Source organism: Protopterus annectens, chromosome 3.part1, assembly GCF_019279795.1.
Source record: "Protopterus annectens isolate FY-2018-M chromosome 3.part1, PAN1.0, whole genome shotgun sequence".
Lineage (NCBI taxonomy): Eukaryota > Metazoa > Chordata > Ceratodontiformes > Protopteridae > Protopterus > Protopterus annectens.
The window spans coordinates 981,981,909-981,999,104 of NC_056732.1; the positions used below are offsets into that span (position 1 = coordinate 981,981,909).

General features: G+C 38.4%; 1 protein-coding gene across 1 annotated transcript in view; it reads left to right on the top strand.

Annotated features, from left to right (window-relative positions):
• Positions 1-17,196, top strand: part of PRDM14 (PR/SET domain 14) — a 55,193-nt gene that overhangs the window by 13,433 nt on the left and 24,564 nt on the right. The window contains exons 3-5 of the mRNA XM_044066262.1: positions 3,192-3,352; positions 7,898-8,177; positions 11,567-11,769. Coding sequence (XP_043922197.1) covers positions 3,192-3,352; positions 7,898-8,177; positions 11,567-11,769 — 644 coding nt within the window. The remainder of the gene's footprint in view (positions 1-3,191; positions 3,353-7,897; positions 8,178-11,566; positions 11,770-17,196) is intronic.

Below are 17,196 nucleotides of genomic sequence, written 5' to 3' on the forward strand. Positions count from 1 at the left end.
CAATATTGGTTTGATAGGGTCGAATTATACCCACCTGGGTTCAATACCTTTTTGGTTTGTTTGGCAGAACATGTGCTTACCAAAAATGCATTCTTTTTTCATTGCAAATGTTTTTGGCAAGTTCAAGGGGCCGCAATGGGAGCATCTTTTGCTCCCATTTATGCAGACTTATTTATGGCTTTCTTGGAGGAACAACTAATTTATGACCCCAGTCACAACATATTTATGGATGAGATAGATATATGGAGACACTATTTGGATGACTGTTGTATGGTCAGGAGGGCGGATAGTAATTACTTACAGGAATTTGTACAATATCTGAACAGTAACAAGTGGGGGATTCAATTTACAGTTAACTACCATCTTCAGTAGATCAACTTTCTTGATATTACTATTACTAGGAACATTGATAATAATCTTGATATTCAAGTATACCGTAAATACCCTGAATATAACACACTATTACATGCCACCAGCTTCCATCCACAGCACATCATACGCAATATTCCTAAATCACAGTTTTTATGGATGAGACATATTTGTTCAATCCAAGACACCTTTGCACATTACAGGGAGGATCTTATTAAGAGATTTCGGACTAGGGGTTATAAACACGACAACATTATATTAGCCAGCAATTGGGCCTCTGAACTAGACAGGAATGAGTTACTAAAGTATAAGGAACAACAACATATGGGGTTATTGGATATTCGTCTGGTTACTACATTTGGTCGTAATACTAATTTACTTATGGATACTGTGAATTGACAATGGAACATATTAATGGCAGACCATAGATTATCAGACATACTTAGTTCTAAGTGTTTGTTCTCCTTTCGTAGGGGACAAACATTAGGCTCTCATTTTAGCCATTGCAAACAATGGTCTGAGCCTATTAGATCTAAACAACAAGTTATGATTACTGGTGAATCACTTTATGGATGTGTCCCTTGTGGACACTGTACTCATTGTTCCAGTGTTGTTAAGTCGAAGCAATTTACAAGTAAAAATACGTTCTTAGTATATGACATAAAATTTCTATCTAACTGTAGCACTGACTGGATTATTTATTTAGCAACATTCTCATGTTCAGCATTTTATATCGGACAGACAACTCGGCCTTTATGTTTACGTATCACAGAACACATCAGTGATATTAGGAACAAGAGAAACTCTAATGCTTTATATAAGCATTCATTGAAACATACCACTGCATGCTTTAGATTTAATATAATAGATAAAATACATAGAGCTAGGACCAACAAAACTGGGTGGCATACCATTTTAAATCAGAAAGAAAAAATTGGATCATTAAACTGGGAGGGTTGTTTCCCCCAGGATTAAACGAGCAATTATAACTAACCAATGAGAGTTTTTTTTGTGGTTACCAGGATGTGCATAAAGCACTGTTATGTTTAAATTACTTGCTACTTACACTGGGAAAGGCTATTTCAGCTGAAACCGGTCTGAACTTATTTCTAGTGGGGTATTGTATTTGACTTTACCCTTATGGTGTGTTGATTAAACTTGGTATTTGAATTCCACTCTTTTGCATGATGGCCTTGTTTTCTTTGAGTACAGTTTGACTTTTTTGGCCTGTGCACCTGGCGTACTTGCGAGGGTTGGATTACTGTGGCCATTATTATTCAAATAATTCATTGACTGAGCCAAGAAGCTAGATTAGTAACACTGACTGCAGACAGCTTTGTATTTATCCAGTCATAAGGCAAACAACTGTATTTAGCTACTGTTCATGTGTGATACTAGAGGTTCATTTACAACTGCTTTGCTGAGAATATATAAATATATATATATATTGTTAATTACACATCAATGGGTTTGTGACACCATACAACTGTAGATCATTAATGGCTGATCTAGCTGTGAAACTGGCCTGAAAAACATCTCAGATAACTGCATTGTAGTTGAAGCTGACTATAGGTATCAGTCACACACACACACACACACACACACACACACACACACACACACACACACACACACACACACACACACACACACACACATATCTTGAGCATCTAGTGTGATTTTTTTCTTTTTTCCGTCAAGCATGTGAACTGCTAATCAAAATCAGGTCATCTTACTCTTAGTCAGGTCTTTATCCCTCTATATGTCACCAGTGAGGCTGCATTTGGTGTGATTTGTAGAAGATTAGCAAGCTTCTTAGCAAACAGAAAATAAAGCAAATCAGTAAAACCATGATAGCTGTTTCCTATGTATCAAAATCAGTGCAATCAGACATTCACAAAGAAAAGCAGAGTCAGTGACAAAATGGAGAACTTAAATAACAGAAAGTAATAACACTTGCAAGATACAATGTTTTATTTATCCCATTCCTAACTGTTTTGATATGTATTGAGCTGCTAGTTATACTAATTTGTACAAGGGTTTGTAATCTGTAAATATGACTTTAGCTTTGACTGCACAACAGCTGTGTGAAAATGGCATATCTTGTCTTAGCTCACCGTGATAGCTGTTACAAAGGTCCTATACAACCACTACCAGCTGCAAAAAGAAACACACTAAAGGTCAACTGTGAATTTAAAAATATTTAATATGTGAAAGTTGAAACAGCCTTCCATCCAGACTGCTGTTCATTTTTGTTGCATGAGTGATTGCATGCTTGCTTTATATATATATATATATATATATATATATATATATATATATATATATATGTATATATATATATATATATATGTATATATATATATATATAAGTGTACTACTGATTATTTATTTATTTTTTTACTTAATTTTTTTCAATAGTCATTTATGCTATATTTTATGGGAGGTCTTTTCTCTGGGTCCCCTCTATAAATGGTCTCTGCCAGTAGGACTAACTTGGTTAAGAAAATATAAATACATAAATAATTAAAATAAATACATACATGCATGCATGAAATAAAGTAACTGTTTATTGACAGTAACACAGAACCTAGACTTGTGCTCAGGTAACATTCAGAACCACAACCAGCTATTCATTGGTCTGGTAGGTTCTGGTGACTATGTCTGTGTATATCTAAACTGGTCCAGTCAGATACCAAAATGCTTCTTTTTCCATTGCACTATTGTATGAACCCTCACTCTTTTCCCATAATGCACCACTAGGCAGTAACTGTAAAGACATGACTCATAAATGTTTGTCTTTGTCTCCATTTTAAACACAGGTTTGTCTGTGCTGCAAACAGCATATGGAGGACTGATTCACTATGGAGTGTTCTGCACAAAAAACGTTATCCCCAAAGGGGTCAGGTTTGGGCCCTTTTCAGGCAAAGTGGTTAATACCAGTGAAATTAAGACATATGATGACAACGCACTCATGTGGGAGGTAAGTAGCCATATATACAACTTGCTAAGAAAATGTTAGCTACTTTTGTTCTCATTTAATAAACAATTCAAAGTTAAAAACAATTTCCAACATCTTGAAATACACATAAAGTTGTAATATTCAAACACAACTGTTTAATATTGTACATATTTTATATGCTGATATTACCATGTCCTCTATTATTGAGGATAATATGAATTTCTTGCCTTTGCTACCTCAAATTCTGTTTCATGATTCATCCGCTGAGTCCAAAACAAACCCTGAACCCAGTGTTTAATATGCACATAGTAATTCACTGCTGTGTTTAACCAGAATCTGTTGACTGGTGATATGCTCTGTCATAATGCTGCACATGGTAGATTGTGTAAGATATTTAATGCACTGTATTAGACCATGGGTGTGACAATGCACATGAATTAAAAAAAGAGTCATCTGGTGTGGCCATCATCCAGGCAAACACTGGAGAGTTTGGGGCTCTTAACATCCAGGTAATGACTATGTATTTTGTATGAAAGGCCTAAACCGTATCCATAGGTGGTGACGTGGGTGCCTATGCCACTGTATCAGGTTGCATGCACTCCTGTTGGCTACTGTCTCAAGCATGGATGGTCACACCCACATTATCCCTGCCTCAGCACCTAGCCCTTTCAATACCATCTTTGCCTTCCTGCACTGAATGGGTCAGGAGTGTTGGCCTGAGCTGGCTGGGACCTATCCCCTTCCCCCTAGGATAGGCATCTGATGCATGTCTTAGATATAACTCAATTTGCTATGTGAAATAACTTTAATTCCTTGATTTGCAAAAATCCCATTTACCAAACATCTGAGCCTTTGTATCATGCATGTCGAACTCTGCTCTGCATGCAGTGGATGCTGCCGTTTATGAACTTCTCAGTAATAGTGCATTCTTAGATGACTAGCTGTTGCATTAGTTATGGCATAGTATTCCTATATGTCTTTTGCTAATAGTTGTTGCACATTGGGCAGGTTGTGATTTTCACTGTTTTGCTTATTTGTTTATTTACTTATGTTGACTGGGTAGTCCCAGTTAACCCAAAGGATATTTTTATTTTCTACCTCAGCTATTACATTTCAGCACTTTTAACCACTCTTAGCAGTATACTTTTCCCATTCTGTCAGCTGTCCAGTGCCATCTACCTAACCACAACATCCTTATTATGGCTTGTGGAACAGAGGAACCTGATGACAACATATAACTGGCTTACTGACAGAACCCATACTGTAAAAGTAGCCGACTCCAAATCCAGCTCCAGACAAGTGACAAGTGGAGTACCTCAGGGTTCAGTCCTGGGATCTCTCTTGTTTGGCATATACTTCTCTGAAGTACAGGCCAACACTAAGGGACTCTGGCTAACAAAGTTCGCAGATGACTGCAAAATGGGAGCCATTATTGAATCCCCAAATGATGTGGATATTCTACAAAAGGGCCTTACAGAAACAGATGCCTGGTGCCAGAGCCATGGGGCTCAAGCTTAATGCCAAGAAATGTATAGTTATCCCCTTTGGAAAAAAACATGTACCCATGAATTACCACACAGGTGGCAGGACACTAAACATCGAAAGTGTGATGAGAGACTTAGGGACACAGGTGGACAGTGGTCTCACTTTCGATAACCACATCGCCACAACAATCAAAAAATCCTTCTATGTGGCACACCTCATCACTAAGGGCTTTTCATCCAGAAAACAGGAGGTCATTGTCCCACTGTACTCATCCCTCATTAGACCCATTATAGAGTATAATGCCCGTTTGGTATGTACCTCACAAGACATCTGCAACAGCTGGAAAGGCCACAGAAATACCTCACTAAAAGAATCACAGGCCTAAAGCAGATGCCATATGCTGACCGTCTAAAAAAAACTCCAGCTATACTCTGTGGCATATAGTCTACTCAGAAGCGATCTCTGCTTAACATACAAGGCCATGTCAAACCCTGAGCTGTTGGACATGCTCCACTTAAAGAAATCCCAATCCCTCAGAGCCACACGCTCCAGGGATCTAAACCTTGTCATCACAATGAACAAAACATGCTGGAGGGATAGGTTCCTGACCCAGAGACTCCTCATACTCTGGAATAGACTGCCCATATATGTCAATCAGAGTGCCTCCTTGGCCCTCTTCAAAAGGAACCTTGATGATTGGATGGGAGATAGGAAATTCACCCCGGGGATCATGTCAGTCGCCCTGCTAGACAGGGGACCAGAGAAGTAAATATTGTGGGAAGAAATATCCAGGGAATTGTTATGGCTAGGCTTGCATAGGCCCTAGGGTCGATAGCCTAGTACCAAGCTATGAACCTAAAAGATCTGGCCACTGACATATCAGAACAGCAATTAATAAATAGAATGAACAGTGCAATTTTTTAAAGAAATGAAGGAGAACAGACAGTATATTTCAGTGGGATTAGTGCAGGCAGACATGGGGGAAGGACTGCAAATGGTATCACCATTTCTGTAGATAATAGAACTATTTTTCTGATGGCTAGAAATAATGGTGGCTTTATGCTGGCACTTACTGCTAGCTAATTTACCAGAAACTGACCGAACATTATGGAGTAAAGTGAAGGTCTTGGCTTTTGATTAGGTTTTGGCCATTATTATTATTCGGTTCACTGCACTTCATGTACACCTGGTCCATATAAAGTGCATCTGTGAAAAGGACCAAGGTAACAGCATAACAACGTTCACCTTCTTATATAAGTATATGGAGATCGATGAACAGACCAATCAGAAGTAGTTTAATTTAGGAATATAAAGAATGGTGCTGGGTGCAGAACAGATTGTGTGGAATATCCCAGTGTAGTTAAGGAATGGAATAGAGATGAGGCTGACAGATTAACTAACTAAGCTTATCACATAATATAAAAGTGAAAATCAGTCAAAAGCATTGGTAGAAAGGGCCCATCCACATGCACTTTTACCAGAAGGCAGCTGCAGTGGAGTGCATCAGAGTCCTTGACTAAGTCAGCACATAGTGCTGAGTCCAAGACTCCCGGGCCCTTGTCAATGTACAGCATATTTAGGGGTGGGAAGACAGCATCTGTAGCAAACTCTCTGAATAAAGAGTGAGGGGAGTCTGAAGATTTGGGACAAGAATGATTATTCTAATAATTTTTTTTGCTTCTTGCAGCTGACCATCAGCTTTCACTGGGGCTACTCCTTGTCCACCTGTTCTTCTGGGCACTCCTTTGCTTCCCCAGACTTGATCTAACCTATGGTTGGGGTCAGTGAGGAGGCTGAGGATTCTGGGGCAGCATCATATTGCTACTGAGGAGTGTGTGTTTTTTTCCATATGCCCTAACACTCCTCCCCACCCATACTTGTTACTGTTAGGGAATGGTAATGAGGACATGCTGGCATATTGTCACACCTCCACAGTGATATAGCAAATACCCCACCATTATTCCTTTGTGTGTCGTCAGCCTTCCCCCAGGGATTGACCACAAGGTAGCCCCAAGTTCACCCACCCCCCCAGATGTTTCAGACACCCAAACCGCTAACTGAACTTGAGACACCTGGGCCACAATTAAAGCTTTATTCCTGTACACCATGGTGCTAAGGGTCTATATTATGATATCACATGCTCAGAAGAGCGAACAACACATAATCAACCCCATGTAAGTGAAAGCTTACAACATCGAAACCTCAGAACAGCTTTTTTTCCCCCAAGGGAAAAAAAAAATCTGTAAAACATTACATAATGTGGGGGGCTTTGCCCCCCCCGACATGAGGGGCTGTGCTCCCCCCACACCCCCTACTTAAATATACCAACTTCGAGATCGCACTACAGTGCCGAAAATGGCCAAGCGAATTCTTTCCCAGGGAAAGAATTCGCTGAAAAATCGCTTCGCTATTTTGCCTTTTTGCACTTTTCAGTTCGACAAAGACAAATTCGACTGCCTGTGTCTGTGACAACATAATAGGGAGCAGGTGCTGGTTGGATGCTCTAATATTCCAGTAATGTTTTCTAGTAGGGTACATAAGATGTTTGCTAAGTGCTATGAATCAACATGTTCCCTCTTCAGGAGAGGCAGGGTAGCAATATACCTCACTGACAAAGAGGCAGAGCAAAAGTGGAAGAAATAGATTGACTCAGAAATCAGCGTGGCAACAACATGGAAACAATGATATAAGCTTATTAGTGTTTATTTATTGGCATTGGATTAGGTTTGGAGAAGAGACAGGACAGTGTTGGTAATACAAACTGAAAGAAAAATGAATGCTAGATGTAAGGGGTGGGATCCAGCTGTGTTACAATAAATCGCTTTAGATAGAGTTCCCCTTTAAACCATGTTACTTTAGAACATACTTGAGATTAATGAATCACATTGCGTCATATAGCCAGGGACCTGTATTGAATCTAAACCTCTGCCTCTCATTTTCTAAGACTGTACTCAAGAAACATGTTAGCCTTTTGTTTATATTTTATCCCTTTTGACTTTTTAACCATGCATGAGCACTAAAGATTGAAAAAAAATTTATCCTGGAAAAATCAAAATCCAAGCATTTGATTTTTTTCCTTAGATTTTCGAAGATGGTGGTTTAAGTCACTTTATTGATGGAAGGGGAGCAGCAGGGAACTGGATGGCTTTGGTGAACTGTGCACGCTTTCCAGAAGAGCAGAACCTAATAGCACTACAGAGCCAAGGACAGATTTACTATGAGAGCTGCAAGGAGATTGAGCCACGGCAGGAGTTACTGGTGTGGTATGGAGACTGTTACTTACAGTTTCTGGGGATCCCTATTACCCTAAAGAGCAGGACTGAAGACAAAAGGTGCCGGCAACAACCAGCTGATGGTGAGTGTTCATCACTTTTAAGACATTTATAACTGTCAGTGAACAAACGCTAAGAAATGCAAAATGTCAAATGTTTACAGGTATTTCTGATTTTCAGACCACCAAACAGACCATTATTAATCTACTAGATAATTTAGAATGTTGAGACCATGAACCTGAAATTCAATGCAGTTTGTTCCATCCAAACAGAACCTACATTATCAATACAAAATTTGAAGCATACTATTGATTTTCATGGGACTGTACACAGTGATCTCCTCCAAGAAAAGTATAACATCTGGTCCCACCTGGACAGTATGCTCTTCCAATTAAGCTGTTTTCCCATCACAAATGTCTGAGTAAATTAGTTCCTGAAAAATGAGATAGGCAAACTTAGCATATGCTCTTCATAGAGAACTGACTCCTTGTTATAAACTTAGCTTGCAAGAACCTGTGGGAGTTTAGAACAAAGATTGTGTGACCTAGTGATTTTCAATATTATTATTATTATTATTATTATTATTATTATTATTTCAGACACTATCTGATATTTAACTTTTTCTTTTGCCACTTCATTTTTGCCAAAATTTGTTTATCCTCGCATACCACTTTGTTAAATCCTCTCTTCTTCTGTCCTGCTCCTCCTTAACAATATAACTGCAAAATGTCCTATTCTACATAATAATAATAATAGTAATAATAATAATAAACAGGTACTTCCTCATATCTATTAAATTAAGTCAACCTTTAACTTGGTAGCATGCCCTTTGTTCTTGTTTCCATCCCTTCTGAATGTACCCCCTCTTTAAAATCTGTCGATCCTCTTGAAGAAGTTAGTCTCTTTTTTACTGCCCTGTTTCCCAAAGTGCCCTAACTGGGTTGTTTTTGCTTTCCATTACGGTACTCTGATGCAGGCATTGCTCTGCTTGAGTTCCCTGTTTTTGGACTACCTTCACTTTGTGAATGATGTCCTGTGACTGTGCCCTCTGTAAGTAGACATAATATTCTAGGAAAGTCTGACTAGTGATCTAAGTTGCTGTTGAACATTGTATTGCTGTTAATTGTTGTTGAATGATCAGTCTAAAGTCAATAGTCATACAACTACTAACTTCTATAAAGCTGATGAGCTTTGTTTAGAGTCCAGGCCTATTCTTTCTAGCCTCACATCCTTAGACTGAAAGTTTGGTCATTCAGACTATAGTCCATTTATTTATATTATACTGGAATCTAGTCAAAATCTCAGTCCCTCACACCTATTCAGTAATTTCTGGCACTCTGTGATGGCATGTGGAAATATGAAAGTCTTCGTGTTTCTCTATAATTTCACTTACAATCTAAAGAAAACCAGTGCCACAGCTGGTCATATGGTACTTAATCGCCACTGTCTCAGTCCCTTAGAATGAACTCCTTGCTATTGCTTTCCACTGCCTATTTCAACATCTTTGTCTTACTTGGTTTCAACTTCTTATTAACTTCTTTTGTTGAACAAGATGTAAAATTATACTGTAATGCAGATATCACACCTTTCTCCCTCGTTTAACTCCTTTACTAACTGTGCTCAGAAACCCATTTAATTTTTCAGCAACACCCCTTGTTTAGGATCCATGCTACATGTGACCGGGTTTAAAATATGTTACAGCCTTTTCCTTAAACCTTGACATCATGGACTTTCCCATGAGTACTAGCGAGCCAGTCATTGCCAGGGTAGTCCTTTGTGGCACATTATCCGAAGAAGTTCTGTAATAGGTTTCTTCTCGATCAGTAAGAAAATGTCTGTTGCAAGTAAGATACTGAATAGGAATTCCAGTTGTGCAGTTAATTACCCCACGTGACATGGACTTAATACTGCCTCTTCAGTTTATCTGCCTTCAGGCGAGGAATGTATTTTTTCAAAGAAAGGTCTAAATTCTTACACCCTACAAACCATTTGTTGCTTACCTATAGTCTCAGCTCTCCTTTTTAAATTCTGCTGATTATCTTTTTCAATATGCTTGTATGTCTAAAGAAGAAACTGTTTACCATTTTTGTTACTGTATCTGTAGCAGCAGCAGTTTAAAAGCTGTGATTGTGGATATCTTGTAGTATTGATAGCTATAACTTATAAACATGCAGTGCTGGTTGGGAATAAACTGAAGCGAATGAAGGGGAGGAATAAGATACACTGGAATAGGTGGAAATATTCATGCTGGTAGTGAAGGAAACATGATTGTGATATATAAAGTATCTATACTGGAGGTATGTGAGGGTTATCTGCTGGAAAATAAAGAGAGAAATTAAAAGACATATATGAAAGCTGTGAAGATAGCATTTAAGGAAGAATGAAGGCATTTGATTACCTAGACAATGAGGCAGACAGATGAATGCACTTTTTAGGTGATTGCTGCTGGTAAGTTACAGTGTGTTGAATTTAAGAATGAATTCCAGAGCATATGTTGGGGATTGATACTGGGATGGCTAATATAATGGAATTAGGGAACCCAATGTAGATGAACAGTTAAGAATGGTAATTAAAATCTGTATTTGGCAGCAAAAGTGTTCCCAGATTTTGTCTCTTATTCAGTATTCTTGATGGAACAAGATCTGGTGGTGGTGGTGGGGGGCTGCTCTCTGCATTCATCAGTAATTCAGGTGATCCAGATTCCTGGAGGGTATACTATCACCTTTTATTACATTTTACAATGTTGATGGCTCAACAAGTTGATATTACACTCACCTTTTGTGCTGGAAGACCAGAAGGCAGTGGGTTCTATTCCCACTCCAGGTGATTGGATTGCAGACCCTGGCAGTGCTGCACTCCTGAGTGGGTCATTCTTCAGATGAGACATTAAACTGAAGTCCCATCTGCTTGGGAAGGTGATAGCTCAAGTGGATGCAATAGATCTCATGGCATTGATCAAAAAGACTGGAACAAGTTTCCTAATGACCTTGCCAAATTTTTCAAAGGCCCCTTACCTCTTTCAATTAGCCTATATGGACAGCGAAGATAATTTTTATTTCAATCAATGTATTTATGGTAGTTAACTTTTATTATTTATTTCAAACAATATTATTATTATTACAGATTGATTTTGGTAATTGGCATGAGTGTCTTTGATTTTATGTTATATTTTGTGTTAGTTTGTACTAAATTTAGTTCCTCTTCAAATAAATAAGTTTGAATTTGAAACTAGGTAATTGTTTAGATGTTCAGTGTGCTTCTATTAATAAAGAATATGCTTGTGTGTATATATGAATTTTATGACTGATACTGCATAAACTTAATTTATTATGCAGTAATTTCAGTAAATTAATCTGATTAATTTTTACCATATTTAACTATCTTGTTCTTTATGCATTATATATACTGTACAATAATAATGTCCAGAATATTGACAGAAAATTCTGAATGGCCTGTTATATGTCTGTGCAATTTACAGATTCTGGAGAAGGATTCAAATGTGAGAGATGTGGGAAGGTGTTTGCTTATAAATATTACAGAGATAAGCACCTGAAATATACTCGCTGCGTAGATCAAGGAGATCGGAAGTTTCCATGTCACCTCTGCAGCAGGTCTTTTGAGAAGAGGGATCGACTGAGGATTCATATTCTTCATGTTCATGAAAAGCACCGACCTCACAAGGTATAAAGACGCTTGGTTCTTGTGGCACCTCTTGTGTGGGTGTGTACTTTTGTCTTGTTTTACCATTTATTGAACTATTGAACGTTTTTAATCCCTCTGAAAGAGTTAAAAGTTAAAGTGTGAGGGAAATTTTATTTATTTATTATTTATTTTACATTTGTTTACCGGGAGTGTCTGACTGAGCCTGAAAAAAAGCCCGTTTTCAGCAGAGGGCCTGGGGAGAAAAGCTCCAAGTTACACATTACGTAATGTTACATAGAATTAAAAATGAATAATAGGTTACATAGGAAACAGTGATACAAATGAGCTGATGATGAATAAAAATAAGTAAAAACAGATAGTAATTCAAATAGTGCAGTAGCCATGGTTAGTCATACATATTACACATTATAAATTGTTGGGAGTAGAACGCAACACAACAGACACACAGACACAAAACAGTACATATATATATATATATTTATAAATTTCCTCTTATGGGAATGGGATAGCACTGTAACCAAGTGAAGCAATTAGAATGAAAATATGCAGTAATAAGTTGGAGAGTTAGTGGGTGTAAATTATAGGATGAATAGTAATAAGAACTTAATGAGATAGGTTATGAATGAAAGAGTTAGGGGGGTGTAAACGCTAGGATGAATAGTATAGTATACTCTTCTGATGTCTACAAACACAGGACAGCAAGACATTATAGAGTGCATGTTGGTGCAGAGTGAGATAAAGGGGGTTATTAGACATCTGGAGCACACAAAATGGAATACTGTGCACTACACAAATTACAAAAATATTAACTCCATGTAGGAAATACTCTATAACTTTTACAGATATTGATTTTCAGCCTGTTTAGAAAAGTAGCACTTTCTTTTCTACATATGTCAGGGCTGGGTAACTGAAGATATTGAGAGTACAGGACTGATATGGGGCATTGAGGCTAGCCCGCCTCATTCGTTTTGACTTGCAGGTTTGGGGGCAATACTTCTGAGTCAGTAAGCTGGAGTGGTGCTGTGCATCCTTAAGGAAGGATGGATTCCACCTGTAGGGGGATTGTACTCCTCAGGATGAGTTGGAGTCTGACAACAGGGAAGCCTGGTCTACCCTGCATAGTCTGCTGCAACTCTATCTCTCTCCAAAGAAAAAGAGGAAGGAAAAGAAAGCGACATTCTGCCTTTAACTTTTCCAAAGTTCCTGAAATCAACATTTCTGAATTTAATGGCTACAAACAGGCATATCTCATGCAATTATATGATGAAATCTCACAAGTCACCTGTGACAGCACCAGCTCAGATACTGATGCAGCAGTCAACTTTTAAAGGGGTTCTATGTCTACATAGCCAAATGCAATAGAATTAGCAGTCCCAATCAGAGCAAAGTACTGTGGGAAATTCAAAGACAAACTCACTAGTAGTCTACCAACATGAATAAACTTTACAACTTTACAAGAATTGAAAAATAACATCATAAATTATGCAGCCTTATAACAAGGATAGTATAAAACGTATTACTAAGGAACTAAAAAATGCTACTTTGGCTAGCTTCTTAAGATAAGGGTAAATATAAGTCTTTTAGCTACAGTAGAAAACTAAGCAATATCCAACAATGCTCAGACATAATTCTAAATAGAACTGCCAATTAAAGATCATGTTTAAAGGATCAAAACAAACTTTTATTTTCAAACAAAAAAGTGTTCACATGCATAACTTTATTGTAAGAAAAGCGAAGCGGATTTTGCAACCTTTAGAAAAATATAAAGTTTAAAGGTTTGCTTCTGAATATGGAAGACAAAATGTATCAAGTTGTGTTTACTGCATGAATATTCATGGGTCAGTAGGCAGTGCTTACATCACTTTGGGTTCCAGGTCTAATTATGCTGGATTAGCATAGGTAGGTTAATTGTAAATTAGTTATGTAATTGTCAGATTGTTCAATTAACAGCATGGCAAAAAAACAAAACAAAAAAAAACAACTAATAATTATTTTTTGCCAAATTGATGCATGCAAGCACTTTTTTTATACAAAAACACAAAAGGTCGTTTCACACCTTTGGGCAGTATGCCATTAAGATCCAATAAACATTGCGAATATAATAGCAAACAAGTTTAGTGCAAACTTCACCCCAGAAACATCTACTCAAAAGCCACATATCCTAGAATCTATTATTCCCCTCTATTATCACCAAGCAACATGTTCTGAAAGTACTATTAAACAACAAAAATGCTTCCTCCATGGGACCCTAGAACATATCTGGATGTTTAATAAATAGTGCTGAACATGCTCTAACTGAGTCTCATCTCAAATTGTTTATAATAAGCTTAGCCACAGGATTTGCACATGAATTATGGTGCACATGAGTGGTGATGCCCCTCTGTAAGTATGGCTCAACCACATGCTCCGGTAATTATCGACCCATCGGACTTACAAGCCTGATCGGCAAAGCTGTGGAATGTATCCTAACTGATCTCATCAATTATGATATCAGATATCTCATTAGGGTAGACTGTCAATAGTTTGGTTTCTTCAAAGGGAAATCTTGCTTATTAAATTTAGTGAACTTCTTTGAGAGAGTCACGGAGGCTATTGAGAGTGGTCATGGAGCTCCCACGGCATATCTTGACCTGGCCAAAATATCTGATATCACACCATGTATAGGCACTGTAAGTAAGCTACATGCTTTAAATTAGATCCTTATGTGGTAAGATGATAGAAAACTGGCCACAAGGCAGAACTCGCATAGTTTGTGTGGCAGGTACTTAAGATGAAAGTATGAAGGTAACTAGAAGAGTTCCCTAGGGCTCTGTATTAGAATCCCTTCTTTTCAGAATTTCCTTGTTAGATTTCCAAACTGAGAACTGGGCACAGGTTAACTAAGTCTGCAGATGACTGCAAACTGGGTATTATTGTCAAGATACCCTCTGACATCTGTACCCTGGAGGAAGAACTTACCCTCGGTAATACACAGTCAAGCAGCTCCTATCTTCAGCATGTAGCATGGATGGTCAAGCAGCTCCCACCTTCAATATGTAGTATGGATGGTCAAGCAGCTGCTACATTCAACATGTAGTATGGATGGTCAAGCAGCTCGTACCTTCAACAGGTAGTATGGATAGTCAAGCAACTCCTACCTTCAACATGTAGTATGGATGAAATTCCACTACTAAAGGAAATAGTAGTCATGGGCCTGCATTGACAGTTCCTTCTTCCTTGACCATCATGCTTCAGCTGTAGTCAGCAAATTATTTTACAACTAATAGCTGCGGATATTATCATCCAGAGTTAAAGATGTCCTTGTTCCCTTGTATTCAGCACTGATTAGCTCAATTACAGAGTAGAATGTCCCCTTTGAGATGTACTTCATTTGACATATCAAACAATGAGAGAAGTGCCTACTGTGCTATTAGCAGACCTGTTGTCCTTGACTGTCTATATATCCACAAGTCTAACTGCTTAGCAAACACTAAAATCAAGGGCCTAAATCTTCACCAGCAGATACATAGAGCACAATGGAGGGACACACTTGCTTCACAGGGCTTCTCCCATCACTGGCATAAGTTATTATTATTATTATTATTATTATTATTATCAGTATTATTATTATCAAAACGTCAGCCACTGTGTACTTCCTACCCCACCCAAATGCAGTATGCCATAATATTAGGGGTATTTAATTCCCGAATGCCCATTTTCTCAGTTCAGGATACTGATAGGTACTAAATTGTCAAGTATCCTCTACTTGAAATGCAAACTTCCTTTCTAGCCAATAAACATCAAATGTGGTGTTACTAAATTAAGTATCAGCTTCCCTCACTGCTCACTCAGTAACAACAGTTGGACCTGCATTTGAGTCCATATATTTATAGAAGACCCATTCCAGCAGAGATAAGTCCCATAGTAGGAACACTGGGAAGTATTCTGTATAAAAAACAAAGAAACATTCCATTGCTATTGGATCTTCCCTTAAAAGAGGTCTCTGTCTAGTGGGGTTACCCAGTAAACAAATTAGTAAATGAAATTAACAAAACATAATTAAACTACAGACATACCACCATATACACTTCTATCCCAGTCCATACTTAGCATGTAGAACTGGAAGTCTATTATAGCTTCCTTGCTATGAGCATATCTTCACTTTCTGTGATCCGTCCTTGAACTAATGTAAGTAATTTAGTGAATTTCTATTGGACGTTTTTGGTCTATTTTATTTCTGCTCATCCTTTACTTAATGCCATAACTTGTCCACAGCCTAATATCCATTGTCCGCATTTTAAAAAGTGACATACATGAGGTCTTGCCTTGTAAACCATGATAGTGTTAATTGTGGATCTGCTACAAGCACTTGAGTCCCAAGCACCCATAAATCATTGTCTCAAGCTTAGGGCCTTGTGCATCTTGTAGCTTGTGTAGGCTTGCATTCAAACTCGAATATGGTTTGGGCATGCAGGTTCCATGACTTACATGAACACATTATTTGAATTAGAGCAACATAAGAGCAGGAGCTGTCAGGAGAGAGCAGGAGGGAGATTTAGGGTTCACAGGTAGGTATTAGGCTATTGGCCCTAGGGCCTATATAAGCCTAGCCAAATGGTACCCTGGCTTTTGCCACCCAAGAAAATCATTTTCCTGAGCCCCTGTCAAGCAGAGCCACAGAAGTGATCCCTGGGGTAAATTTCCTATCTCCCATCCAATCATCAAGATTTTTCTTGAAGAGTGCTAATGAGGAGCTTTATTTGATATAGATAGGTAGTTTGTTCCAGAGTACAGGAAGTCTCTGGGACAGGAATCTATCCCTCCTGCATGTTCTGTTTATTGTGGTGACAAGGTTTAGGTCCCTAGAGCGTGTAGCTCGGAGGGATTGGGATTATTTTATGTGGAGCATGTCCAACAGCTCTGGGTTTGACATAGCTTTGTATATTAGGCAGAGATCGCCTCTGAGTAGGCGATATGCGACAGAGTAAAGCTGGAGTTTTTACAGACGGTCTGCATAGGGCATCTGTTTGAGGCCAGTAATCCTCTTTGTGAGGTATTTCTGTGGCCTTTCCAGTTGTTGTAGATGTCTTGTGAGGTACATACCAAAAGGGGCATTGTACTCTATAATGGGTCTAATGAGTGATGAGTAGAGTGGAACAATGGCCTCTTTTTTCTTGGATGAGATGTACCATGTAGAAAGATTTCCTGACTACTGTGGAGATGTGATTATCAAAGGAGAGACTACTGTCCACCTGTGTCCCAAGGTCTCTTATTACACTTTTGGTACTAAGTAGACTACCGCCTATGTGGTAGTTCATGGGTACAGAGTTTTTACCAAAAGGGATGACAATGCACTTTTTGGCATTGAGCTTGAGGCCATGGCTTTGACACCAAGCATCTGTCTCAGTGAGGCCCTTTTGTAGGATGTCCACATCATTAGGAGTTTTGATTATGGCTCCTAGTTTG